Source organism: Melospiza melodia, chromosome 8, assembly GCF_035770615.1.
Source record: "Melospiza melodia melodia isolate bMelMel2 chromosome 8, bMelMel2.pri, whole genome shotgun sequence".
NCBI classification, from domain to species: domain Eukaryota; kingdom Metazoa; phylum Chordata; class Aves; order Passeriformes; family Passerellidae; genus Melospiza; species Melospiza melodia.
Genome location: NC_086201.1, coordinates 9,290,538 through 9,316,634, shown reverse-complemented (window position 1 = coordinate 9,316,634; position 26,097 = coordinate 9,290,538). Strand labels below are relative to the sequence as shown.

At 47.0% G+C, this 26,097-nt stretch overlaps 2 protein-coding genes across 4 annotated transcripts in view; one reads left to right on the top strand and one right to left on the bottom strand.

The window, feature by feature from the left end:
* Positions 1-15,602, top strand: part of LOC134421159 (TGF-beta receptor type-2-like) — a 30,150-nt gene extending 14,548 nt beyond the window's left edge. The window contains exons 2-7 of the mRNA XM_063161678.1: positions 3,930-4,080; positions 5,826-6,028; positions 9,008-9,807; positions 9,920-10,061; positions 11,240-11,367; positions 15,097-15,602. Of these exons, the coding sequence (XP_063017748.1) occupies positions 3,930-4,080; positions 5,826-6,028; positions 9,008-9,807; positions 9,920-10,061; positions 11,240-11,367; positions 15,097-15,309 (1,637 nt within the window). The 3' untranslated portion in view covers positions 15,310-15,602. The remainder of the gene's footprint in view (positions 1-3,929; positions 4,081-5,825; positions 6,029-9,007; positions 9,808-9,919; positions 10,062-11,239; positions 11,368-15,096) is intronic.
* A 3,241-nt stretch (positions 15,603-18,843) lies between these two features.
* The window catches only part of OSBPL11 (oxysterol binding protein like 11), a 40,208-nt gene continuing 32,954 nt past the window's right edge, over positions 18,844-26,097 (bottom strand). For all 3 annotated transcript variants that reach the window (XM_063161675.1, XM_063161674.1, XM_063161676.1), the window contains 4 exons: positions 25,370-25,556; positions 22,600-22,782; positions 21,851-22,004; positions 18,844-20,515 (listed from right to left, as the gene is read on the bottom strand). In XM_063161675.1, the coding sequence (XP_063017745.1) occupies positions 20,438-20,515; positions 21,851-22,004; positions 22,600-22,782; positions 25,370-25,556 (602 nt within the window). In that variant the 3' untranslated portion in view covers positions 18,844-20,437. The remainder of the gene's footprint in view (positions 20,516-21,850; positions 22,005-22,599; positions 22,783-25,369; positions 25,557-26,097) is intronic.

The window sequence follows — 26,097 nt, the reverse complement described above, 5'->3', positions numbered from 1 at the left end:
TCCCATAGGGGAGGCCCTGTGTAACAAAAGCCTTGGTCTCCTTCCACCTTGGGAAGGGAAGAGCTGGGAACAGGGGTAAGTGCCCTAGCACCTCACTCCAAACACATTCCCTTAACCCCATCTTGGTGTTCAGCAGTCCCAAAGCACCATGTCAGGGAGAATACTTGAGAACTGAAAGTGTTCATTCTGCCCCTCAGTGAAAATGCATTTCCTGCCCTTGCTGGGCTGTGAGGAGCTTTCTCCTTGCCTGTAACTAAAGTGCTGTGCCTGCACCCCCAGGCACCCCCGGCTTGCTCCTTAGGGGTTCCTCCTCCTTGGGGAGCACAGTGCGGGGAAACCTGGAGCCAGAGTGAGCTGCTGGGTGACCCACCTGCTCTCTGGGGCTGCAGTGGTGGAAAGGGGGGTCACAAAATCCCCTCCATGTTCTCACAGGTGCAGGTCCTGCTGGCAGAAATCTCAGCTGCTGTGGGTGGCTGCTTCTGTGACAGCAGCAGTGGGACTGGGGTGGAATTCTCTCAGGGAGCTGTTTTCAATGACTCCTCTGCGGGGATATGGGGAAGAGGGTGGGTTATTGACTACAGCAGTGGCGTTTGCATGGGCTTTGCAGGTGGCCAAGCAGAGGCTGTGGATGCCCTGTGGGCAATGAGAGCCTGGAAGGCTGCCCCAACATGCAGGAGAAATATCCCGGTGTCCTTGGGTGGTGGTGTCACCCCTGCTGCTATTGCAGGAGAGACACAGGCACTTCTGGCATTGTTTTTCCATTATTCCCTGAGTAGAAAATCATCTCATATTCTCTCAGTAACCTCTCTGGGGTCCCAGTTACAGATACCAGCAGATTTGATCCTGCTCTCGTGCACAGGAGAACAAGGCTCCCTATTGATGGGAAGCCAAGCTTGCTGTGAGCCCACCTATCAGTGACTCCAAACCATCCCTCCAACTGTCCTTCCACAATAACTTTGACTAACTGTACTATTTATTGGCTCACATCACATCCTTATGGCTTCAATTTATTTTTGGAAAACTCAACCCACATTTAATTAGTTTATAGTTTGTTCCAAGTTTTGCTTATCCAGCTTTCTTTTTTTCCCCCCAACTTTTTTTTTTTTTTTTGAAGTTTGTATTTTGATGTTTAGCATTTGCCTTGGCAACATCTGGAACCCGTTTATGGAAGTGTATTGTTACTTTTACTGCTTGTGCAGCTTTATTAAATCATCCGACTATTAATATTGAAAGTGTTCATCTGGGTCTAATCAGGGCCAAGATGAGTGATGTGGCAGTTAAATTGTACCTACCAGCTAATGGTGGAAGGACACACAGTCCTGAAGAGCTTTGCAGTGGGCTTTGGGCTCTTTTGAGCTTCCTAGGACAAGAGGGGGGGGGGGGGGGAGAAAAAAGAGATATCCCTGCTCTTTCTTGCAGAGCAGATAACAGACTCACAGCCTGAGTTAGTTTAGAACAATTTGTCTCCAAAGGATTTTGTCCAGTTACTGCTGTATTTCTGGCTCTTGTTTCCATATTTAACTCCTTCATCTGCCCTGGCTTCCCCTCTGCACAGCACAGCCAAGCCAAGATCCCCAGCACACACCAGTGCACCGTTCTGCCCTGAGATCCCAAGCAAACCCTCAATATAAATAAGTAAATAACATACCTGGTGGGTATAAATACATAAAAAACCAACCTCATCCTGCACCAGCAGCATCCACGACCTGGATTTGTGATGTTGTTACTCTCTGCAGAGGCTGCAGGTGTCCCTGGGTGCTGGTGCTGAGCCAGTCCCATAGCAGATGCTGAGAGCACAGCATGAGCCCTGGGTGGGCTGAGCTGAAGGGTGGCAGAGGAGCTGAGGCAGTGGCACCACCAGAGCTCAGGCCTGGGCCTGGCAGGGCTGGGCTTTGGGGTGAGAAACCAGCTTGCCTTCAATTCTCTGTTCCCATAAAATTACCCAGAGGGAGTCTGGAGGCTGCAGTGGCTGTTGCTGTAGGTTGAAGGCTGCACACAAATGCTGGGCTTGATTTCTGTTCCTCATCCAAAATTCTCATCTCCAGCGGAGTTTTGGCTCAGATTCTACAAGCCCTGCTCTGGCAGAGCAAGGCAGGGTGGTGAGGGTCGCTCACGCTGGCTGCAGGTGCTCCAAATCCCAGCTGAAGCCACGGTTTTGGAAGCTCACCCTCGAACGGATGTGGGTAACTGGATCTCTTGAGGTCTCCCACAAAATCCCATGGTGCCCCAGCAGGGCCAGAGCAGCCTCATGGATGGGGGAATGCTGAGCAAGAGCCTGTGGGCAGCATCTTCACCTACCCTGCTCCCTGCTCCCCCAAAACCTGGCACAACACAATCCCTGCTGAGCTGCATTTTAAGCCTGGCATGGGCCATTAAAGCCAAAATTTCCTCCTTCCACCCTTCAGATCCAACAGTCTTTTCCTCTGCTCCCAGATTTTCCCCTCACCATTAACCTTGGCCCTAAATACAAGGCCATGGGAGCTTGTAAATGGTTTATTTCTGTGTGGGAGCCTTCCAGCAGTTCTTTATGACTGCTGCAGGGAGGGGGTCTGGGCTGGTGAGGGAAGCAGAGCAGGCACGTGGGATGCTGTCAGAGCAGGCTGCATGCCCTGGATTTGGGGAGCAGGGAGGTTAAAAACCCCTTTTTGCTGTGGGACAGTATATATGCATTAAAAAGGATCCATGGGCTCAGCTGTGCACACAGACAGGTCACAGAGGTGTCCACAAAGAATGCAGGAGTTCCTGCATGTCACTGCCAGACCTGGGAGTGCCCATGGCTGTGCTGGCAGGGGCTGAGGCTCCCCGAGCCATAGTCAGGAATTTTGCAATTTTTCTTTTCTTCAGACTTACAGCTGGTGATGAAAATCCCTGTGAGGGCTGTGGCAGCACAGTGAGCTATGACTGCCTTTTCCATAGGGGCTGGGACTACCCAGCACTGCTGGGTGGGTCAGGGACATGGTAGCCAGAGAATCATGGATGGCCCAAAGCTCCAAAAAATTAGCTGCTGTAGTTCAGGTTCATACCTGAACACTTTGGAGTGCATTTATTTAAGTTTTTTTAAAAATGTATAAATAAATATTTCTACATAAGCCACTCAGTGGCATTTTTAAAAAGACATTTAGCAGCCTTAAGACAGGAAGTTTAAATTTAGCTGGGACTTATCCCTTAACCAAGCATAGTTCATGCACCCTTTCTATAAAAATAGAGATAATGTTATGCCTGTGAGATAGAGGCAGAGCAGCTCCCCACAGGCAGCAGTCATTCCTGCTGCTGGGGCAGATCTGAGGCTCAGGGGATGGGAGAGCATCTCCTGCTGGGATGGGCACAGTGGGCATGGAGCCCTGCAGGGAGCAGCCCCTGCTGCCCCAGAGCTCGGGAATTCTCAGCAGACACTTGGGCAGGGGGTAGCAAACACATTTCCCAGCTTGGCCTCAGTGAATAGGAAGGGGGAGGATGAGGAGGCAGCAGCAGAGGCAGGAGCTGTCCCAGCCTGGCCGTACATCCCTCCCCTGCCCCTCTCTCCTGCTGAGAGGGAATAAATGAAGCCTTGGGGCACACAGCCACCCGAGATGGCCCTTTTGGAATGCACCCGGGATGAGGGGAAGCGCCAGTTTGAGCCTGGGTTGCAGAGGAAGAGGTAAATTTCCCCTTGGTGATGAATGGTACGGGGAAAGCAGAGGCAAACGTGATTCCCTGAGGTTTTCCAGGCTTCTGGGAAAGCATTCTCCCACCTGCTCGAGGCTTTGGGATAACACAGAGCACAACTGACCGGGCAATGGAGAGCCTGACAAAGGCTTTTAACAAATGCACGGAGAAGGGGGGTCAGCGGGGGCTCCTGTCCCTGTCCGTGTGCCTGCCCGGGCACGGTGTCTGTCCGTCTGTCTGTCCGTCCGTCCGTCCCGCTCACCGCAGCCCCTCTGTGCCCGCAGCCTGCGGGGCCGGCGCCCGGCGCAGCCTCAAGACCAACCTGTGCAAGTGGTGCGAGTCCACGGCCCCGGCGTGCCAGGACCAGGTGTGCTACAGCAACTGCAACCTCAACTCCTACTGCGAGCACCCCCACGAGATCTGCGTGGCCATATGGTAAGGGAGACAGGGCAAGGAGGGGTGTGTGCGCCCCCGTGCTTGTGTTAGTGCCTGTTGCAGTAATTCGGGGCTCCCTTTCTCCTTGACTCCATCAGAATTGAAATTACAATGCGCAGTAAAAAAAAATCATTTGGTCTGCCCTGTAATTAGTACCAGTTTATTTTCTGAATAAATTGAGCTTTTGAGTGCCTGACACAAAGCGTGGCAAGCTTGCTGCAGGACCTATAAACTCCCATAAACCTCTGAATTTAGCTTTACAAGCTGAACTCAAGGGCAAACCAGCAACCCTGACCTCCAAACCTATGATGTCCTCTTGCATCAGGGTGAAACCTCAGTTCACATGCTGGGGTGCAGCCAAGGTCAGTCCCCATCCAGCACATGGACAACTGAGCAGGCACCACACTGGGGTTAACCCACTGGGTTTAAGCCACCTCCTTCCCATCCTCTGGAAAAAGTTCTTTCCTGCTCCTGAGAGAGGTGTTTGGACAGGAAACACAATCTTGCATTTCAGGCCAAGCACACATTGCATGGTTTGGCCTGGAAGATGCCTCCCCCAGCTTTCTGGTCCCCATGAGCAAAACTAAAAAGGATCCACTTTGGGTCTGCCCAGAGTGATTTTCCTCCACTTTCCCTTTTAATTTGGCTGCCAAAGTGAAAGCCAGCCAAGCACTTATCGCTAGGCTTTATCTCAACCTGCTAATTAGAGTGAATGCTGCATGCCAGCTTTCAGTGGGAGTTTGCCTCAACCTAATTGTTGCATTATGGACTTTTAAAAAGCAAAACACAACAAGAAACCCAAACAAACAAATAACAAAATCCACCCCCTGCCTCAAACTCCCCTACGCACTCATGGAGAAGCCACCTTTAATCCTGCCTAGGCAATCCAATGTGTGGCTGGGTTTTTCCCATTTACAGCTTACACGTACAGGAAAAAGCCAGGGCCCTGCAGCAGGAATCCCCATGGCAGGGAAGAAATCCCACTGCACAGGATGGAGCTGCATCCTGCAATGTGTATTGGATGGGATGAGGCAACTGCACAGCCACAAATACCCTGCCAAGCCCTCCCAGCACCTCCCATCCCACTCTAAGATTCAGCCAGGGAATAACGTCCTGCAGGCAGGGCTCACCTCCAGGCCAGCCTTGCTGCCTGGTGCTCATTGCAGAGGCATATGTGGATCATCCAGACTTGTCCTGAGTGGGTATCTCAGTCACAGCAGCAGCTTTGGCCTCATGCTCACCTCCTGCAGCCTTAGCAGAAGGATCTCACCCTCCTAGGACTCTTCATCTGGTAGCTCCTCTGTCTAATTGCCTGGTAACCACAAAAAAATGTGGAGGGTGCAGAAACTGGGGGACCTCACCAGGGAAAGGGTGATGAATTTAGGTTCTTTCCTTGGTTATTATGTCTGATTTCCCAGCTGATCTCAAAGACACTGTGAAATCTCCCCATACCTTCATCTCCCCACTTTGCACCACCAGGTCAGGAGGCAGAGGCTGCTCCTGGAAAAGTAATGAATGGTTGTCATTTCTTTGGATGCACCCAGGAGTGGCTGCAATGCTGTGCAGGGCCAGTCATGCCCATCACTGGTCCTATAAGTACATGGAAGTAGAATTATACCACAGCCACTGCAAGGAGTCATTCCCTACACAGCTCGAAAGAAATGATCTTAGGACGGGGTTTAAGGTGACACACAGGTGGCACAAGGGCCAGGCTGATGCTGTGTTGGTTCATTTGTCACACGCAGGAGACAGGACAACGAGAGCATCAGGATCAGCACGCTGTGCCACAACCCCCAGCGCCCCATCGAGAACCTCATGGTGCCCAACTACAACACCTCGCGCTGCGTCATGAGCCTCCAGCCCAGCCAGGACAGCGCCATCTACATCTGCGGCTGCGTGGATGAGCAGGAGTGCAACGACAAACTCATCTTCGAGAACCACACCAACGGTGAGGGCTTTTGGAATGTTGTTTGTGGGGCAGCAGCACCCAGCATCGATGATAAATCCCTTGTGTTTCCTGCAGAGTAGGAGGTGCAATGGCAGAAGAGGCTCTTTTGCCATCTTCTTTGACCTCCCTGTGTAAAAGCCAGTTAAAAGCTCTACCCTGTTACTGAGCCCAGCATTCTGTGTGTGACCAAAGCATTCCTCACAGCAATACCTCCAGCCTTGGTCTGGAAACATCAGGTGATGGAAAATCCACCATATCTCTCAATGCTGTGCCTTCAGCACAGGCTGAATCAACTGGGGAACCCAGGAGTTGGTGTAAAATAATGCGAGTCAAAAGCCCTGAAAGCCTTAAATAAATCATGTTGGAGCAAATCCCACCCCAGAACACACCCGGAGGAGCTGCTGCCATCCCCCACAGCTGTAACCCAGAGAGGTGGATGGAGATGCAGGGGTGCAGGGCTGGCACACAGGAATGCCTCCCCTGCTGCTCTCCTGGGAATTCCTGCAGCAGTGTTGTCCCGGGAAGGGACAGCTGGAGCCAGCCAGGTGCTGAGCACACGTGTGAGCATGGCCTGGCACGCTGCTGCACATGGCTGGAGATCCAACGGGAGCTGTAAATCCACAGGAGGGAAAACTAGGAGGCAGCTCATTTCTGTACCTCAGGAGGGTCGTATACTTTGGAAATATTTCCAACCAGAGCCTTTGGGAACTTGTCTAAACCTCCCCAACTCCAACTGGACCAGGTTTATCCAAGTGTCCATCAAGAATCTGACCTGTAACAAAAGCAAAGTGAAATGCCTCCAATTTTCCATAATCACAGAACAAGGAGATGCTGAAAATGAGCCTAAGCAGAACTTGCAAGCCAGTGGCATAGCTTCCCCTGCAACATAAGGAAAAAAGAAAAACATCACATGAAATGCAAATTCTCTGAACAAACAGGCCACTTTAATGGAGGCAACTGATGCTAAATTTGGCGGCTCTTTGCTGCTTCCCCAGCCAAACATAACAGGTACACACACTTCTAGGGAGAGATAGTCAAATCCCAAAGCTGATGCTGGGATATGCAATTTCACACAAAAATGACAACTGGCTCATTGGAAATGCCGCCCCCAGCAAAGGCTCCATAACCAGCTCCTCCTGGCAGCCGGCACGGAAAGCGCTGGAAGCCGGAGCAAGACCAGTGCAGCTCTTCAACAACTCCCTCCCCAAACCCCAGGCTTGCAGACCCCCTTCTTTACATCCTTTCCTTCTGCTTTAAGGGATCATTTGCATTCTAAATATTAAATTATTGTCACATTCAACGGTCTAGACAACTCCTGAGCAGAGACAGGAGCGCTTCTCCGCAGCTGAAGCAGGCAGATATTTTTCCTGGTTCTTGACTCCTTAAGCTTTGCTTTCAGGTCTGGGCTGCTGGGTGGCATTGCCCTTGCACTAGGGGTGCAGGGGTCTCCATCAGAGCTCAGACAACACGCTAATGTGCACACAGAGACATCATTTCCTAAAGCTGTGCATGCAGAAGCCCAGGTGAGACCTCAGGAAGATGCTGGCTAGGGTAGAACATGACAAGTCCTTTCCACCTGTGCTCCAGCTGAGCCCATCCCTGGAGGTCCATATCCCCTCAACAGGGATGGACAGACCCACACAGCAATGCTTGACAAGGTGTGGGTTTACAGACGTGTGGTTACTGCCAGACCAACAACATTTGTTCCCCACAGAAGGGGTCTAAGCCATCCTGCAGCCCCTGTGTATCCAAAGACTTCCATCAGGATGGGGCATCCTGACGTAGGAATTTCCTGAAGTTGTGTTAACTTCCCCTTTTTGGGACTTGGGCATGCAACTCCCTTAAAAATATCTTCTCTTTCTTCAGAGTTTCAAAGATGGGATCCAAAGCATCGGGTAAATCCATTAAAGCAGTAGGTGATATCCAAGCCCAATACTTTCCAAAATAAACATATTCCTGAGTTAGTTATTGATTTATATCAGTTTGGGTTGATCTTGTGGTTTAAACCTGATGCCTATTTTAGAAACGCTTTCACAGCCTTGCAGAAATTAGCTGCAGCACATTTTTTTGAAATTTGCCAAGGAAAATAGCTAAATGCTCTGTTTTTCCAGAACCTGAATTATGATCTGCACACACTGAGGTCAAGCAGCAAGAGTTTTGCTTATGGAATGATTCTTATCCCTCTTCCCCTGGGTTATTATACTTGGCAGAAAAACCTCTGAGTAAGATTTTACTTGAATATCTCTACTGAAGTCAGCATGTTTATTCCAGGAATCACGAACATCAAAGGATCAGACAATTATATGTTGTGTGAGGGTTATGGCTTTGTGTGCGTGTCCTCCCCCTCTCAATCTGAAGGCCAACAGGGGGTTTAAAAGAAATAAAACAAATGCAGCCATGCCCTCGCGATTGTTGGGGTTGCTGCTGTAACGGGCTGAGGAAGGAGATGCCAGCACTGGCAGACAAAAGTGCTGAAATGATGCTCCCGTGTGCTAATTATCCTGCACTCCCCTGCGCTGGGTGGTCCTGCACACTGCCCACCCCCAGCATCACTCCTGACTCCCTGTGTTCCACAGGGGCCCAGCAAAGCTCCAGCTCCGAGCCCCCTCAGAGATTTGCTGTGTTTGAGCCTTGCCTCAGATTTATCATTGCTATTTCCAGCCAAGCTCCCCTTGCCATGAGCACAAACAGAGCTTAGGACTCCCAAAATGCCCTTTGCAGCCTCTTGTGCCACACTGTCCCGTCCAAGTGATGCTAGCCCGTGTATTCTGTTGATAAATTGAGCTAAATTTGAGACAACAGCCGATCATCCCCCTTGCTAAGCGCCTCCATCTGGGTTCTGTGTCGGGATGAGCCCTTGTGCGGCCCCGTAAGGGCTGCGCTCCATTAACAGCTTCGCGTATTTCCCTCCTCCGCGCGATGAAAACGAGCTGCGGCAGACCCGCAGCAGCAACCTCGCCTTCGCTTTCCTCCCCTCAGGCTACTCCATGCTGCAGAGCAAAGAGGTGATCCCAGTGGCTGCCATCAGCCTCCTGCCCCCGCTGCTGGTGGCGGTGATGATCACGGTGATATTTTACCTCTGCCGCACGCAGAAGCGCCGCAAGAGAGCCAAGGCGTGGGGCGGGAAGCCGGGCCAGCCGCCGGTGCTGCCGGAGCAGGGGAAGGCGAGCGAGCGGGAGGAGAAGCTGTCGGTGCTGATGGACGAGAGCCCGGCCAGCCCCAGCCCCGGCAGCCGCCCCGCGGAGCTGCTCCCCATCGAGCTGGACGAGATGGTGGGCAAGGGGCAGTTCGCCGAGGTGTGGAGGGCCAAGCTGAGCCACAGCCGCTCGGGGCAGTACGAGACTGTGGCCGTGAAGATCTTCCCCTGCGAGGAATATTCCTCCTGGAAGAACGAGAGCCAGATCTTCACCGACACCAGCCTCAGGCACGACAGCGTCCTGCAGTTCCTCACGGCCGAGGACCGGGGCACGGGGCCCCGCCGCGAGTACTGGCTCATCACCGCCTACCACAGCCGCGGCAACCTCAAGGACTACCTGTCCCACCACGTGCTGAGCTGGATGGAGCTGCAGAAGATGGCCGGGTCCCTGGTGAGCGGGGTGGCCCACCTGCACAGCGACTACACCGCCTGCGGGCGCCCCAAAATCCCCATCGCGCACCGCGACATCAAGAGCACCAACGTGCTGGTGAAGAGCGAGCAGGAGTGCGTGCTCTGCGACTTCGGCATCGCCATCCGCCTCGACCCCTCCCTCACCGTGGATGACTTTGCCAACAGCGGGCAGGCGAGTATGACCCACCAGCCCTCTCTGGAGGAGCCTTTGCCAGCCACCCCCATGTCCCGTGGCCATAATCCTCGCCCACCCCTGCTAATGCCTCTCTCCTCTCTGTGGCCAGGTGGGCACCGCCAGGTACATGGCCCCGGAGGTCCTGGAGTCCAGAGTGAACCTGGAAGACCTGGAGTCTTTCAAGCAGATGGATGTCTACTCCATGGCCCTCGTTTTGTGGGAAATGGCCTCCAGATGTGAAGTGGTAGGAGGTAGGAGCATCACACCCAGGTTGCTATGTGCCTTTTTGCTCCCTTACTCCACATCCCGACTGATGGCTCAAGACGTGACTTGGGGTGGTCCAGGTCTCTGCAGGGCTGCCAAGAGTTAGTGACAAATTCCCCTGCTCTGTGTGCCACAGCTTAAGGGAGGTAGCTCAGTGGTCAAGGAGCAGGCCAGGACCCCATGGGGACATCTGATCCAGCCCCTGCTCAAAGCTGATGAGCTCCCAAGTCCCATGGAGCCTGTGCTGGTGATGCAAAGCAAACCAAGCAGGAAGAGCCAAAGGTGCCTTCCCTTACTCAACAATTTTTTCCTTCAGACAACACCAGAGCTTCTGTTGCAATGGGGACTCACAAACCCCAGCCTCTGACAGTATGACAGATCCTGTCACTTCCCAGAGTCACATCCTGGCATCTACAATTGTGTGTAGCAAAACATTAACTGCACTGGAGTTAGCCCTGCCTCCCTTCTGCCTGCTCCCATCTACCTTCCTTCCCTATCCCACCTACTCACAATACAAGCCCATAGAACTGCAGGAACCCTCAACCCTTGGCCACGAAGCTGCTCTGACTGCCCTGCAAGTCCCATGGTCGGCAGTGGGAGGCCCTTGCCTGGTTTGGATGCCCCACGCATCTTTTGTTCCCAGGCCAGCATTCCCAAAGCCATCTTTCCCCACTCATATCTCACCTGCATTCACATCCAAGTGAGAGTGGGCAGAAACCAGGGTGGCCTCTCACAGCCAGTTTCTCCTTGGTCTTCCATGACATGGGGTTGCTCTTCTGGAAGGGCCATTTCTTCTCCAACCCATTCCCTGCCTGTAGAAGAAATCTGGAAATTCTCACGTCATAGTCACCTCTCCCATCCTGCACCAGCACAGTACTTTCTGCCTGCTCAAATTGTCTCACCCAAAGACAAACCAGGTCCTTTATACTGCATCTTTTGGGTTCAGGGAGGAGGTCAGATGGTTCCTCTGTGCTGTCTCTGTAAGGAACCTCTATGTGAAAACCCAGCACTACATTTCTGTGTTCAAATTCTCAATTGTTTCCAGATCTGCTTATTTTTTTGCAGACTGTTAAAAACAAATCCATTCTCATCCAGTGGGCCATACCAAAACAAAGCAGGGAATGCAACAGAAACATCCTGTAATGCTGCTGTTGCTTCCTTGCAGAGGTGAAGAATTATGAGCTGCCCTTTGGGTCGAAAGTCCAGGAGCAGCCTTGTGTGGACACCATGAGGGACATCGTGCTGCATGGCAGAGGCCGGCCCGAGATCCCAAACAGCTGGCTGGTGCACCAGGTAAGCTGGGAGCAACTCAGAAAACAGCAATACACATTAAACCTCATTAAACCAGCCAGAAAAATTAAATTTATAGTCAAAGGAAAAGTGGGCAGAACTCCTGGGGTTTACTTTCAGCTCCACTGTGGATGGCTGGGCCCACACAATCCCACTGGACTCATTTCCTTGCTGCACAAAAGCCACCAGCCACAGACACAGCAGAATGTGTTGATCAATAGCCATGATCAGGAAGTTGTGCATGGCAGGTGATGGCTTCAGTTACCCTGAGAATAACAGCAAAATGCAGCTCTTCCCATGAAACAGTAAATAATTGGATTTTGCCCCCTTTCTCCCCTTAGCACCTTGTCTGGAAGGCTCAGGAAACACACAGTCCCACACACACAGCCATTCACAGCAGGGACAGAGGAGAAGGGAGGCACATCCAGCCTTCTGCCTGGGTTTTTCAAGCTCAAAATTACCTTCAACATGAGAGAAATTTCCATTACTACATGGAAGAACAAACCAGGAAGCATCTCCTTCATGCGAAACACTCAGGAAAAGTGAGTGAAGCTGAGAGCAGGGGCTCCACAAGGCTCAGGGCTTGTCGAGGGGAGTCTTTCACCAGCCTTCAGAAGGTCTGAAAGCAAATGTATCAGCACAGAGGGCACAACCCAGTGTTCTAGAACAGGAACATGTCAGTGACAAAATGTGCTCTGTTAACACCACCCACAAGCACACCCAGATCAGGCAGCTACAGAAGCAGAGCTCCCTCCTGGCCCTGACAGGGTCCTCTGCCCCAGGTCAGTGCTTTCTGCCACACACAAAGGACACAAGGGGTAACAGGCATGCTGATTGTGACTTCCACACCTTGCCTGACTTTGGTACTTCTTCAATTTCACATGTCTTGTGGAAAAACATCATCTGCTGATCAACACTCCCATTCACCTGCAAATCAAGCTGGAACATTGAGCCTGCTGGCTTTCAGAGCCTTGCAGTGCTCAGTGCATCATTTTGCAAAATCCACCCATAAAACACACTGCCTCTGCTCCCACTCTGCCCTGCTGGCACACAGAGGCAGGCTCTGCAAGAGGAAAGAGGGGATTTCTCAACCTTAGGAGGCCACATGTTCCCTACAAAGTCTCCTCTCAAAACCATGTTTGTCCAAAGACTCACAGCTGACCCGACTGACCAAAACTGCAAACAGGATCAAATGAATCTGGGGCTTCTGTGGGACCCCTGGGGAGTTCATCAGTTGGTGAGTTCATTTCTGGAGCTCACCCAGCCTTTTTCATTGACAAAGGCAAATACAGCAACTTCAATCAGCAGCGCCACATGTTTGAAGCCTTTGAGTATTCAGCTCAGACATTCACCTCACAGGGTCTCTGATAAACTTTGAAACCACAGAAAAAATATACAGAGGCTTGGGTTGTCAAAAATCACACTTTGATGGAGTGTGAGCATAACTGTGCTGTTCCCAGGGCTGAAGGGAGGCTGACTGCAGTCAGCTCCCAGAAATAATGTTGGTGTAGCAGGCAAACAGAGCAAGGCTTATAAGGAGGGAACTTTTATTGGACCATCTGATGGCCACTGGGGAAGAGGAACAGAAGAGCCACCTCATGTTGCTGAAAGTTTTTCTCTGATTAATCTCTGCTGGTCTAATAAACATCTCCTCACAAGCCTGGCTTCACAGCATTTTCTGGGCATTTTGCAACAGCTCTCCCTAGGATGAGGAATTGGGCAGCACCATCTGCTGGGAAGCAGCAGAAAGCCACCGGGTTGTGCCACTCCGGGGGTCCAGGCTGGCTTCCCGTGGGAGGAGGTGTCGGGTGGCATCCAGAAAGGGTGACAAGTCACTCCTCTGAATATGAGGAACTGATAGATGCTCCCACCAATGACAGTAAGTCATAAAAGCTTCCACATTTCAACTGTCAGGACTGTTCTCAGTCAAGTGAAGACCATGGTTTGATTTTCAGCAAGTGTCAGCACTAATTTCCCTGACAGGGCTGACTCACCCAACAGCAGCTTGAAAGTCAGCTCAAGAAATTCACCCCCACTTTCCCAGGTAATTTACACACCCCTTAGGTGTGTGCTTCTACCTTGTTTCACAGCCCAGCGTACTAAAAAAAGGGAAAAAAAGGTTTCTTAGGCCAGGTAAATTCCTGAATCTGGTTCGGGAAGCAGCTGAACAGACTGATGTACTGGCACAACCAGAGGCTGGTGCAGGACAGCAAGGAACAATGGAAGCTTAAGTCAATATTGCCATTAAAAATACACTTGTACAACTCAGTGTTCTTTAGAATCTTAAAAAAAACAGATATCAAATATAAAAGCCAAACTAAGTTCATTTTGTAAGCCACAAACAAGATGTTTCAGTTACACCATTCAAAAGAACATCATCACTACAAGGCAAACTGCAAACAAATGTTATGATTTCAGGGAAAAATAAGTACAGAAAATCTTGCATGTCCTGTTTGAGAACATGGTGACTTTAAAAGCTTCACCTAAGCTAGCTCATTTCTGCATGTAATCAATTACCCTCAAATCCTTTCAACTAAGCTAATAAATAAGTGACGTCAGAGGTGCTGAAACACACCATCTGTCAGTTTTGCTGTACAATCCTGTTCTCTCCAATCTGTGTCTATTATGGAAGACTTAGCACAATGAGTCTTAGCAGAGAGCAGTGAGTTCTGAGTAAGGTGCAGAAGGGCAGATGGAACTCACCCTATATCTCCGTAGGACTTGGATTTTCCTCTTACGTGGGTCCATATGAAACTTTAGGGTTCTCTTAATTGCAAATTAAAAAATACATAAAACCCACTGAAAACCATGAAGCTTTATTTAGAATAATGATTTTTCCACTGTGTTCCAACTTTAGTTGACAATGATGCCAAGAGCAATAGCACATGATGGAATTACATGGGCGAGGGAAGGTTCAACACAGCTTCTGGTGCTAGCTGTGTTACTAGCTAAAGGCTGGGGGAAGCACCAGCTGAATACTACCATTTATTTTGTTCCTAGGCCCAAAATATTGTGACTCTTTTCAGAGCCCTACACAATTGGACAAAAAACCCCAGCTTTCTGGGAGATGTAAGCACTGTAGCTGAAAGGAACTCCGTGTGCTCTGGAGTAAACTGGGAAGCACCTCAGCCTATCTCAACCAAAACACTGCTTTGTGATAAGAGAACAAGGTTCAGCTGCACACTGAAATGAGTGTTTGGCACAGCACATCCTTTCAGAATGCCACTAAAACAAGAAGTCAGATTTAAGAAATTATTTCCAAAACTACCTTTGAAAAGCACCTCCTCCCCTCCCCAACCAGGTGTAACAGGCAGCTCAAACCCAGAGGCCTGGGCTCAGCCAGCAGCCTACAGGTCACTGTGCACACCCCTCCTGTCCCTCCTGATTTTAGGGTGCTCTGATCCAAATGGGCAAGACTGAGACAGGAAATAAATACAGGCTGGAAGGAAACAGGCTCTAAGTCTCACAGCCAACACCAGCCAGTTTCCAGGGAGCATGGGGAATGTTTGGGAGCAGATGCTGTGCGAGATGAGGCTGCTGCTCTAACTCAAGCAGTGCCAGTGGAAGCATCAGCACTTCCACAACTTACCGAGGCTGATTCCTCTTGTGCTTAAGCTTGGCCAAAAACAGCCTTGAGGCAGGAGGCTGTCAGAAATGTAATAAACCACTAAAACTGTGTTAGATCCTCTTCTTCCTGCCTTCTGATCCTAATTTCACCCCCTCTGACTGCAGGGAATGCGCTTCCTGTGCGACACCATCACGGAGTGCTGGGACCACGACCCCGAGGCCCGGCTCACCGCCCACTGCGTGGCTGAGCGCTTCAACCTGATGGCACAGATGGATTGTGATGACATCCTCAACAACAACACGGACAACGAGGCCAGCAAAACAGCTGCTCCAGGTGGGGAGCTCCAGGACAGCGATGGCAGCAGGAACATTCAGTGATGCAGCAGGCAGAAGTCCTCAGCGCGAGGAACAAGAGGATAAGGGAGAAGCATTCAGCTCATGGGGGAAAAAAAACCTCACTGTTTTTCAAAATGGAACTAAGATCTAGTACATAAATTATTTATAAGATCTGTTTCCTCCCACAGATACAATGAACTGAGGAATCAATATTTTGGTTAAAGTGAAACATTATTATATGAACTGACTTTGTACTTACTTAAAATGTATAATGATGCAAAGCATTCCTTTTATTATTTTTTAAAATAATAATGTTTAATCTTTTATTAATAAGCAGCTGAATTCCACGTCTCTCTTTTTTAAGTCCTTCCATATTGTCATCTTGAGTTTCTTTTCTAGTTTATTCTGCAGTGATTAAAACAATTTTCCTCTTTTTAATGGCCTACACATACACACACCAAATCTGTTGTAGCAGGAAAAAAAGGCATCATGAGATGTACCACACCCTCTCTGGAAGAAATGCTGACATCCAAGAAAATCACTCATGCAACACTGTCCAAAGATCCACAATAATCCAGTATGTAAAAGCCTGATGTGATGAAACTCCAACATACCTTTCCTCACTGGGCAATTCCTGGGTTGATAGCTCAGGTGGGTGTGTGAAGCTTCTTTGAGAGAGAAAATGGAAGTCACCAGTGTAGACATGGCTGCTTCACCCTAAAAATTTTCCATGCAGGTTATCTAGACAAGCCTTTCCCCCATCAGACCAGTTTCCAGCCGCCTCTGGCCAGATCTGTGCCACAGTAACAGCGCCAGCACGGGGGTGTTGGCCAATTCCTCTGGAAACTCTCACACCCCTGCTGGGTTACCCCACCTGGGGAAACAGGATCCGACTGAACTGAGGCCTTTATCCCCACGATCAGCACATCAACCCAGGCTGCCTCTGTTCTGGACAGCAATTAAGGAAAGGTAAGGCACACCTCACTCTAAACCCTGGCACTGTGCAATCCCCGCGCCCTTGGGAGCAAAGACCTCAGGTGCCCCAAAGTCCTGCAAGCCCATACCTGACACCTACACAGAGGTGCATTTTTTGGGATAGCACCCGAGAGGAATACACTTCTTGCACCACACAGCTGCATGGATCAGCCCAGAAAGAGGGGAAGGGAGCAAACCATGCAACAGCCTCAAGTTTTCTGCAGCTGAGGCTCCTCATGTGGAGCAGGGACACAGATCTGCAGGGCTGGTTTGGTTCTCTAAAGTGCTCGGCTATGACAGCATGAACCCATATAAAAACCTTTTCTTCTCTAGCTATTGTTTCCATCTTCCTGGACTGTTTTTACAGCTGCTAAATTAAAGACCTAGAAACAAATTGCCTCTAAACACTTCAAATAAGAACAGAAGGGGAATGAATTAGGTTGCACCAAATCTAAATAACAAAAAATTTGCTTAGCTACCACTTATGCCATCTGCAACTGTGACCACACCTGTCATTCTCACTAATCTTCACCTGGCTGCTATCTCCTGACACCAAAACATTTTTCAAGTTAACCCTTTTCTCTTCAAGCACACCCTCCCCAGTTACCCACAAATACATCTTTTCCATCCCACCTGACTTCAGCCTCATTTCTTTAATATATTAACCACTGGTCTAGCACAAGAGAAACAGAGCAGGGGCAGCTTTCCTGTCATGGAGATTAAAAACTACAGGAACACACCTAACTTCCCCCCAGACTGTCCAGTCTTGCCTTCCCATAGTATTTTGTGCAGAATTTCCATTCCAAGTTCTGCACCAAGTTGTTTGAACACACTGATGAATGCATTCACTTGTTCTTTCAAGCTCAAAAGGATTTAAAAGACACTCTGACCTGTTCTTCCCACAGGTGACAGGGACAGAGGGGGATCAGCCTGTGCAAACTAGACATCGAAGGCTGCATCTCTGATTTTGGTGGCTGAAATCCAAATTCTCCTGGGAAGACAGTCTTCATCCTAGGCTTGACAGTTCATGCTATAAATATGCTGAAAAACTTCAGCTTTTCCCGTACCCATGCCCAAAATCTTGAACAACCTAATTTGCATAGTGAATTTTTTTCATACAACACAAATCCATCAGGATTACACACCTGAATGCCTGTGTTAAACAGGGCTGATTTGGTGCACTCTGTTTTCTATGAGCAGCAGCAGGCTGCACAGCCCCTCTAAAGACAGGCACTTATTTAAGATCCAAGAATTATGATTTAGGGGGCCTAAAACCAATGAGACCAAGGAAAACTCTGCTCTTAACTTCAGTGGGGCCCAATGAAGCCAAGAAGGCAGACAGCAACCTAAGCCAGTGTCCCACTTTGCCATGTTCCCTCTTGGAACACACTGTGGTTCTTTCTAGCAAGCATCTACACAGGAAGCAGCACTGAGCCCTTCCCTTTGCTCCAGAAGGTACAGGATGGAAACAACATCAGTTATGCAAGAGAATCAAATCTGGCCAGAGTTAAAAATACATCCATTACTCCGCAGGGTGTTTGCCATTCTCAGAAGAATCACAATTACAATTTAAGCTGGATATTCAGTGGTGAATTTTTTCTTTTTAAATGGTTTTCAACTATGTCCCTCGTTTCTGGAAGCAGAAATTTGCATAATAACTAAATCCATATCAGGAATCATTCCAGTTCTCATGATCACTTGAGTAAAGGAGGGCTTTACCTTCTTTTTTCCTAGAAACATTCCCATGTTAAAAGAAATCACTTCATGTATTTTATCCAAGTATTTCTTCAGCATTAGGTCTATTTTTACACAATAAAATTAGTAACAGCTCTCTTAGTGAGAAACCACAAGCATACCAGATGAGGAAGGAAGAGAAATAACTTGACTAATAGCATTATATAAGGAACACAAATGGGTTTATAGTCAACATGGGAGCTTTTCAGTCTCATTTACAGCCATCACCTTGACAAATCCCAAATCAAAATTTTAAGCTGAGTTTAGTGACTGAGTTGTAAGTCTACATTTCAGTTAGCTTAAGTTTGATCCCTGGAGTGTGCTCAGCTGGAAAAGGTTTGGTTTTGCTCTGATCACTGCAATATTAAAAGCTGGGCCTTGCACCACAGCCCTTGCTGTTCATTTTAAGCAAATGTGCCATGTGACATGGATAAAACAACTATGAAATGTATACAGAGCTAATCTGTTTCTCTACCAGCCCCATTTTGGTGCAGGTACTGACACCACCACAATTCCCACCCCAAATCCTGGAATTGGCCAAGGAGCCAAATGTGCCGCAGACCCAGAAACAAGGAGGAACTAATCCCACTATTTTAACTTTTATTTTTATTCCCAGTTAAGCATGAAAATGCCCAATGGATATCCAAAACTATCACAACAAGATGGTTGTATAGAATATCACAAACAAGACAAGTAGGGCCTAAAACATTCTTCTGCTGGAGAATAGTTACCACTCAAGCACATAGTGCCAAAATATCCCACTTTTGAGACCCAGGAAAGCCCAGACAGATCTCCAGCATGAAAGAAAACAACCACCTACTCTTTCCTGGTCACCTGATCTCTAGGAAAGCAGACAGAACAAATGAATCATTTTGTAGCTTTATTATCCCCCCCCACTTCTCACAAACGGACTATGACTTGCATTGAGATCTCAGTGCATTTCACAGCAAAAAAAAAAATGTACAAGAGGATCAAAACAGTTGTGCATAAACCCAACTCTTTTTTTTTGCATGATTTTCAGTTTGTGTTGAAAGTTAACATGGTTATTTAAACCTTCTGATGCATTCTTACAATTGCATCTTCTCTATGGAAAACATCTTACCAGATCACACAGTTGTGAGTTTTTATGATGCTGGATCAGGGGCAGCCATTGCCATGGCTGGGAAGTGGCAGATAATGTTATATACACTGATTGGAAGACTACATCAGAAGAAAAAACAGATTAAGGCACCACTGTTGGAAAAATTAAGGTAGCTTGTAGTTACAACAATAACGAAAGCCATAGTAAGTACTATTCTTAATTGCCAGCAATTCTTAGACTTCAATAAAATAGTTATAAAAAGGAGAAAAAAAAAAAGGATGTTTGTACCTGAATACAGTTTCCTGATATCTGATTGCGTTTCAAATCAATACTCAGTCCTCAGCATAATCAGATGTTTGTTTGGGTTTTTTTATGGAAAGATGAAAAACCAGGACCTACAGTCCATGTATTCAAGGTCACATTTCACTGCTTTGTTCTGAACAACACCACAGGAGAAAAAACAAAACAACCCAAAGGACAGTTTGTAACACTGATACTTCATCTCTGAAACTATTAGATGGGCAGAGAAATTTAAATACAAAACTGCATGTTTTCTGTTCATTTTGAAAGCCTTAGTCCTCAGGAAGAGAAGTTGGAGGAGAAAAAACAGGCCAGATCTCATTATATTATAACTTGAGAAAAAACAGTCACTCAAAGAGATTTAATAAAATTAGAGTTGAAAAGTGTTCAAATTACTTTTCCAATTCAAGTCAACTATTTCAAGTATATTAAAACGTTTCAGAGGAAAAATTTCTCCATGGTTACACTTCTAATTGCTTTTATAAATCCATAAAAAAGAAAAGTAGTCTCTACATACATCCCATATTCCTCCAATGCATGCACGCGCTCTCTCCGAAGAAAAGGTCGTCATGATCCAGTTGTTTCTTAATACTGATTTCAGGCACATCTTCCAAACACCCTTCCAGTTTTTGCCAAGAAGGTTAATTACTGGGCATAAAAGCAGCAATTTTCTGTTGCTGTTGTCTACATGTGTACTGAGGAGGTTTCAGTGATTAAAGAGCTTGACACAGATTCCAAAAGAGTTCCTATGTCACTCTAAAATCCAACCGGCTCCTTCTTCTCTCAGGCAGCTTTTGCAATCAGATCTACTTGGAAGAATCTTACACAATGCAGATAAAATCTCTTGGATCATACAAAAAAACAAGTTGGTTGAATGTACCTGGCAGGTTTGTCTCTACAACTTGGATTTTTACCTTTTTTTTAAAATAGCTTTAAAGTGCCCTAGTATAGTTATTTCTTTATGCTCATTTAAACTTGCACAATTACATAAAAAGGGGACACTCAGTGTGATTACTGTGTTCTGAGAGACAGAGGAAAAGGAGAGGAAAACCAGAAAACTCATCTTAAAGCAGCTTTTTTCTAGTTACTGTCTGTTTGTTGAGTTTGTGCGGCAGAGACTGTTTTCCAGAGGGGTTTATGGTAAACCCAGCCATCTCCCTGCAATTTAAAGAGAAAGCATGGTTAGCATAAAGACACTGCCTTGGCAGAAATGCCTCACACAGCTATGAGACTGATGGCTGTGAACAGCAGAGGGACAGAGCTGGTATCTTTAACTCCTGCAGACTGAGGCACTGCAGGCTGCTCACACACCTGCAGGCTCCTCCCAGCCTCCAGCTCTCTGGGAGCAGGCTGCACTTGTAATTAACCCTGCCAAAAAGCCACTCTTCTCAACTGTGTGGTCCAAATCACTTTCAGAAGCCAAATAAGCAGCCAGCAGAGAGGCAGACACCCAGGATTATCAGCTCTACCTCAGCCCAACTGCTTACCTGGAAATGCAGTGCTCAGGATCATGTTTAAATGTTTTCTGAGTACATTTGTATCCTGGACTAGCAACAGAATTTCATCTTTTTCAGATCTAACAATACAACTATCTAATTTTGAGCTAATCATACTAACACAGCTTTAGAGAGTAAAAACCTTCATGAGAGCTAGTCCTGAACTTGACAAAACAAACCTGGAATACATCCAAGAGAAAGAAACCTTTTAGCCTATGTTCTAAACCCTTATTAGATCACAGCTATGGGAAGAAAAGGGGGAATTACATTACTGCAGTGTAATAGATAAAGCTTTCACTGTAAGGAGAATCTAAACTACTACAGCATTAATTTAATTCAAGAACTCTCCCGTTGCAATGGTCTCTACACAAGCAAGGTCTCACCACATGGATCATAAGAAAAGCCTATTCCAAACTTATTATACCAGCATTCACCAATCCTCTTGGGCAGGCTGCATTTGCCCTTGCTGCAAGCCTTACTATATTATTACTACTACTATTACTGAAGTACAGGTTAAGACACTGAACAAATAAGCTCTATCCAAAATGTAATGTAGAAGAACAAAAGAAGTGGTAAGTTGAGAATGAATTCCTTCTTGCTAACAATATGTTGGGTACATAAACACACAACCTCAGCAAAATTAGTACTACTGATTATATTCTGTGGGTATTTACTGTTACAGTCTGCTCACATGTGTATACACAAAACTATTTTCCATCTGCCATTGAGGAAGTGCTTGGTAAAAGAAATGGGACTAGGAAACTGGAAAACATTTTGATATAAAATCCAAGCATTTACAAAGTGGAGAATGAAGTCACACCTTTACAAGCTTAGGAATTCTTATGTCATCTTACTCCTGTGGATCCCACAAAGCTAAACTGTAAGACCTAAGGCCAAATACTCTATTCTGATAGGACACAGACCCATATGTGCCCTTGCTTGCATAACAGCTCTGCTTCTATCCTCATCAATAGCAGGTGACTGCTTGGAAACTTACATCTTTAAGGAAGTATTTAGTACACCAAGGAGTTTCTGTTTCAGCACGAAGCCTCTCTTCGTTCCTCTGCCGCTCCTCCAGGGCTCGCTTGTGCTCCGTGGCCTTGTCGATGTCTCCATCCCGCAGAGACTCTGTCACATGCTGCCACAGCCTCCTGCAACATCAGCTGGTCACTGCACTGCTCCAAAGGCTTCCCAGGCAGCACCTCACACTGCAGGATCACTGTGGAACAGGAGCACTCTCCCCACTTACACGTGACAAACCAGCCCAGGTCAGAGCACTGCAATGCAAGTGAGGGCTCATGGCCAAGTCTTAGACCTACATCAGCAGCTGGGAGCAGGTAGGAAGGGCTCTGAGGTTCTGGCAGTGCCAAACTAATGTCTGTCTGCAAACCCTTTAAAGCTGCTATTGGAAGTGTTATTCAACAAGCAGCTTCTTGTGAGGATGTCAGGAGCTGCCCTGCTGTGTAGCTGATGGGTAGAAACAAAACTAATAGGGAGATACTATTCTCTGGTAAACACTTTGTGTACTCAAAAAAACCTTTGCTCATAAATAGGAGGCAAAATAAACAACCATGCGTCTGCACTAGGGTTTTGCATTTTCCCTTGATTTTTATTTTTAGAAAACAAAAATATTAGGATGACTGCTGTTAAGCACAATCTACAAATCTACATTTGCAGCTTTTCCTAAGGCACTCACCAGACTGCTTAGGACAAAAGGGGCCAGACAAGAGCAAACACATACTCTACCTAGATTCAAAGGGGCCTTGCTTCTCCAGGGGCCGGACTCGTTTCCTTGTCACAGAGAGCTTTGTCAAGTCCACATATTTGGTCTCCCCGTTGCTGTAGGTGAACTCAAGCACACTGTTCCACTCCCCCTGCACTCTGCACACCACCGTGTTCGTCATGTTCTGCTTCACTTCACCTGTGACTCTAGGAGAGAAATTTATTTTTAAAAAGCCATGGCTGAAGAAACCTGAGGACTATTCCTTGCATAATCACTCAATCCTGAATGAGTTTCCAACTTGTCACACTGCCTTGAAAAAGGTTAGTTATTTGAATTGCATTTTTGTGTGGAGAAGCTCAAAGAGCAAAGTGACTTTCACTCACTGCTCTAGTTCTCATCATCTTACCCAGTAAACTCCATTTTTGGCTTCAGCTTGTTTCAAGCCTCTTCAGGAAATTGAAAATAAAAAAGAAACTAACACAGGCTGATTCACACAGAACAAGCAGTTGATAATTTCCACTTGAAGTATCACATCAGATACATAGCTCAGACATAAAAAATTAAAACTAAACTTTCTAGCAAGAATATATCTCACTACCGGCTGGCACTTCATCTCACATCTTTACACTTCAACCTTCTTACGCAGGTGGTCTGATTTTCATGTTGATCACATAAGCAGCAGACACACAAAGGCAGAAGCAAGGTAGGAAACTAGGAATCAGGAGAACTGCTTTTGTTCCCTGTGTCTTCCACAGAAACCTCTGCCAATAACAATATAAGGAAATTGTCTTTCTAACATGCAGTGCTTCATTCAAAGTGTTGCATAATTCTGAAGTATCACCATAATTACACATATTTTTCTTCTCATCTTCAAGACCTATACAAAGACCTCCTGACATCCACTTCATCCTGACCCAGTTTTTGAGCATTGCTTGGCAAGCAAATTGCCAGTCTCAAACAGAACTTTTCTCCTACAAACAAATAAAAGGGTCTGTGCACTACACAAACCAGACTTGAGACATTCTCACTTGTAATGTACTGCAGGATTCACAAAGGATATCACCTCTAGCTCCAATTAAACTGCAGTTACCTGTACATAACCTCCCTAAAACTCACCACCTTCCATCCCTCCTGCATTGCATCAGTGCTCACACAAAGCACAGGCTACATCTCCTTCCACACTTCCATTGTGTGCAGCTGAGGACAGCCAACTTGCACACCACCACCTTCCTCTGATGTCCTTTGAACAACTGCATCCCAGAGAGAGGAAAGCAGCACTTCTGTGCTCCCACACTCAGAGCAAATGGGAGCACAGGACACAAGTGCCACTTCCCTTCTTCCACGCACACTGGTCACTTCCCACTGTGCCTGCACCTACCCGTCCTCTCCAGCTGTAGCATCAAAATAGAGAAATTCATCTCTCAAGCAGTGACATGAGCATCACAGGTCAGACCTCCCAGCACAGGGAGACTGGATGCCAGCCAAAGCAGACCTGCAGGGAATCTCCAAGGCAAGGGGGGAAGGCTCACAGCCAGCTCACAACAGGAGGCAGCTGGTAAGACTTCCATCATACCATGGTCCAGCAGCTCAAACCTAAATTAACCTCATGAGAAATATCTTTAAAAACCCAGACTGATAAGTATGTGCTGCTCACACAGTTGGTTTTTTTTACACAGTTTTCTTTTTTAAATTACAAAAATTTTAAGATTTGTTGAAAAAAAACATGAGCAATAAAAGCACATTTACAATATTTTTTTCTCTGTGGAAGTTAAGTAGCACCAACAATTACTGAAAACAGCAGAAAGAGCAGCTGACAAGCAAGCAGCCTTAATTTTGTGCTGCTTCTCATCCTGTGACTTCCACACCTCACCAAAGCTCTTACACATGGTGGGCTTGCTGTCCTCATCCCAAGAGATCTCTGAAAGCCTGAATCCACAGGATGCCAGAGATCAGCCTGGTCAGACTGCAGTTATTTCTTCACAACTATAACAGCTTGATTTTTTCCAAGCATTGTGAGATAAGACAATACTGACATCCAGTATTTTAATATCATTCTCAAAATCACTGCCTCTTCTCAGCTGAAAGTAAACCAAGTTACATCCCTCACTACTGAGGTGCAGAATTGAACTGCTCCATTAAACTCCCTGTATTTCTCTGGGTTGCATTGCTCTGACACACAACCACCACAGACCACAGTATCTGCCTGAACCTGCATTTGTGATAAAAAACTGCTGGCACTTATGTGTAATCTTGGCATGGCTGATACATGTCTAGCTGTCCATTATCATTATCCTCTATTTCATCCAGCTAAAGAGGTACAGGACCAAGGAGCCAACATCCAGCTAAGGCCTAAGAACAAGGGTCACTCTACAAAAAAATCCATAGCATTGCCATAGCAACTCCTGTGCGCTCTGAGTAACCATGACAACACTGCTGCTTCCCATCAAGAGATTCTTTTGGCAATGTCCAATCATCACCATGTCAAATTTTCAATAGTTACAGTACCTTGAACAGATCTCTCTTTAAAAAGCCTCTGTATCTGTGACTAACTTCAGAGAGACAAATAACAAAACAGTTTCCAAATTAAATCACTGAAGTAAAAGTACATCCTCTAACTTATCTCTTATGACACAAGAGTAGCTATTGCAAAGTGGAAGATACATTGTGAGCCAGGGAAAAAGCTCCAAATGATGTGTCACTTTCAAATAGCACCAAGTGAAACAGAACTACATGTAAGCTTCAGTTCTTCAAAAGTGAGATCAGTCTCATTTCAAACAAACAAAATGTTCTCACCGATGCAACTTGCCACCATAGAAGGGCTTGGTATGAAAGTTAATGCTTGCAGAATACCCAGTTTTTGCACAGTTAATGTTGACTTTTCCTCCCAGCTCTACCCAAGGAACAGTTAAAATTGAGCGGGCATATGCACAGGGCAGAGAGAAGGTGTATTCCTCCCCGTGTTCCAGGAGATGTAAGACACCTGTGTGAAGAAATACAACAATCTGTAAACCACTACCATTTCAGAAAAGGCCAAACAAGTTGTTGAAATAAACAGTCAATATTACATCTGCTACCTTTCCTCATAGCCCCTCATACAAAAAAAGAAAATTAAAAAACTCACATAAGACTGACATTTTTTAGATTCTCCATACAAACATTTTCCTGGAAGCACTAATTTGAGTAATGTGCATTTTGGTCTCTTTTGGGAAAAGACATTTATCTCAATAATACTGTTCCATAAAATACAATCCCATGGTATGCACACAGTTTTCAGTAGTGTATATAAGGGATGGTCACTCTCTTACTGATGGCTCTGGAGCACAGCAAGACTTACACTGACAAAAGGAAATAACAAAAGAATTCCCTGACCTGCAGATCCTGAGGAAGGCTAATACTCCTGCTTTCCCTTTCTATAATCCACCTTAGCCAACCTGAGGGCAGGAAGCAGAGACAATTCTCCTTACTGCACCTCCCTGCCAAGACAAACCCAACTTCTTCCTGACAGCAACCTTGGCAACAAA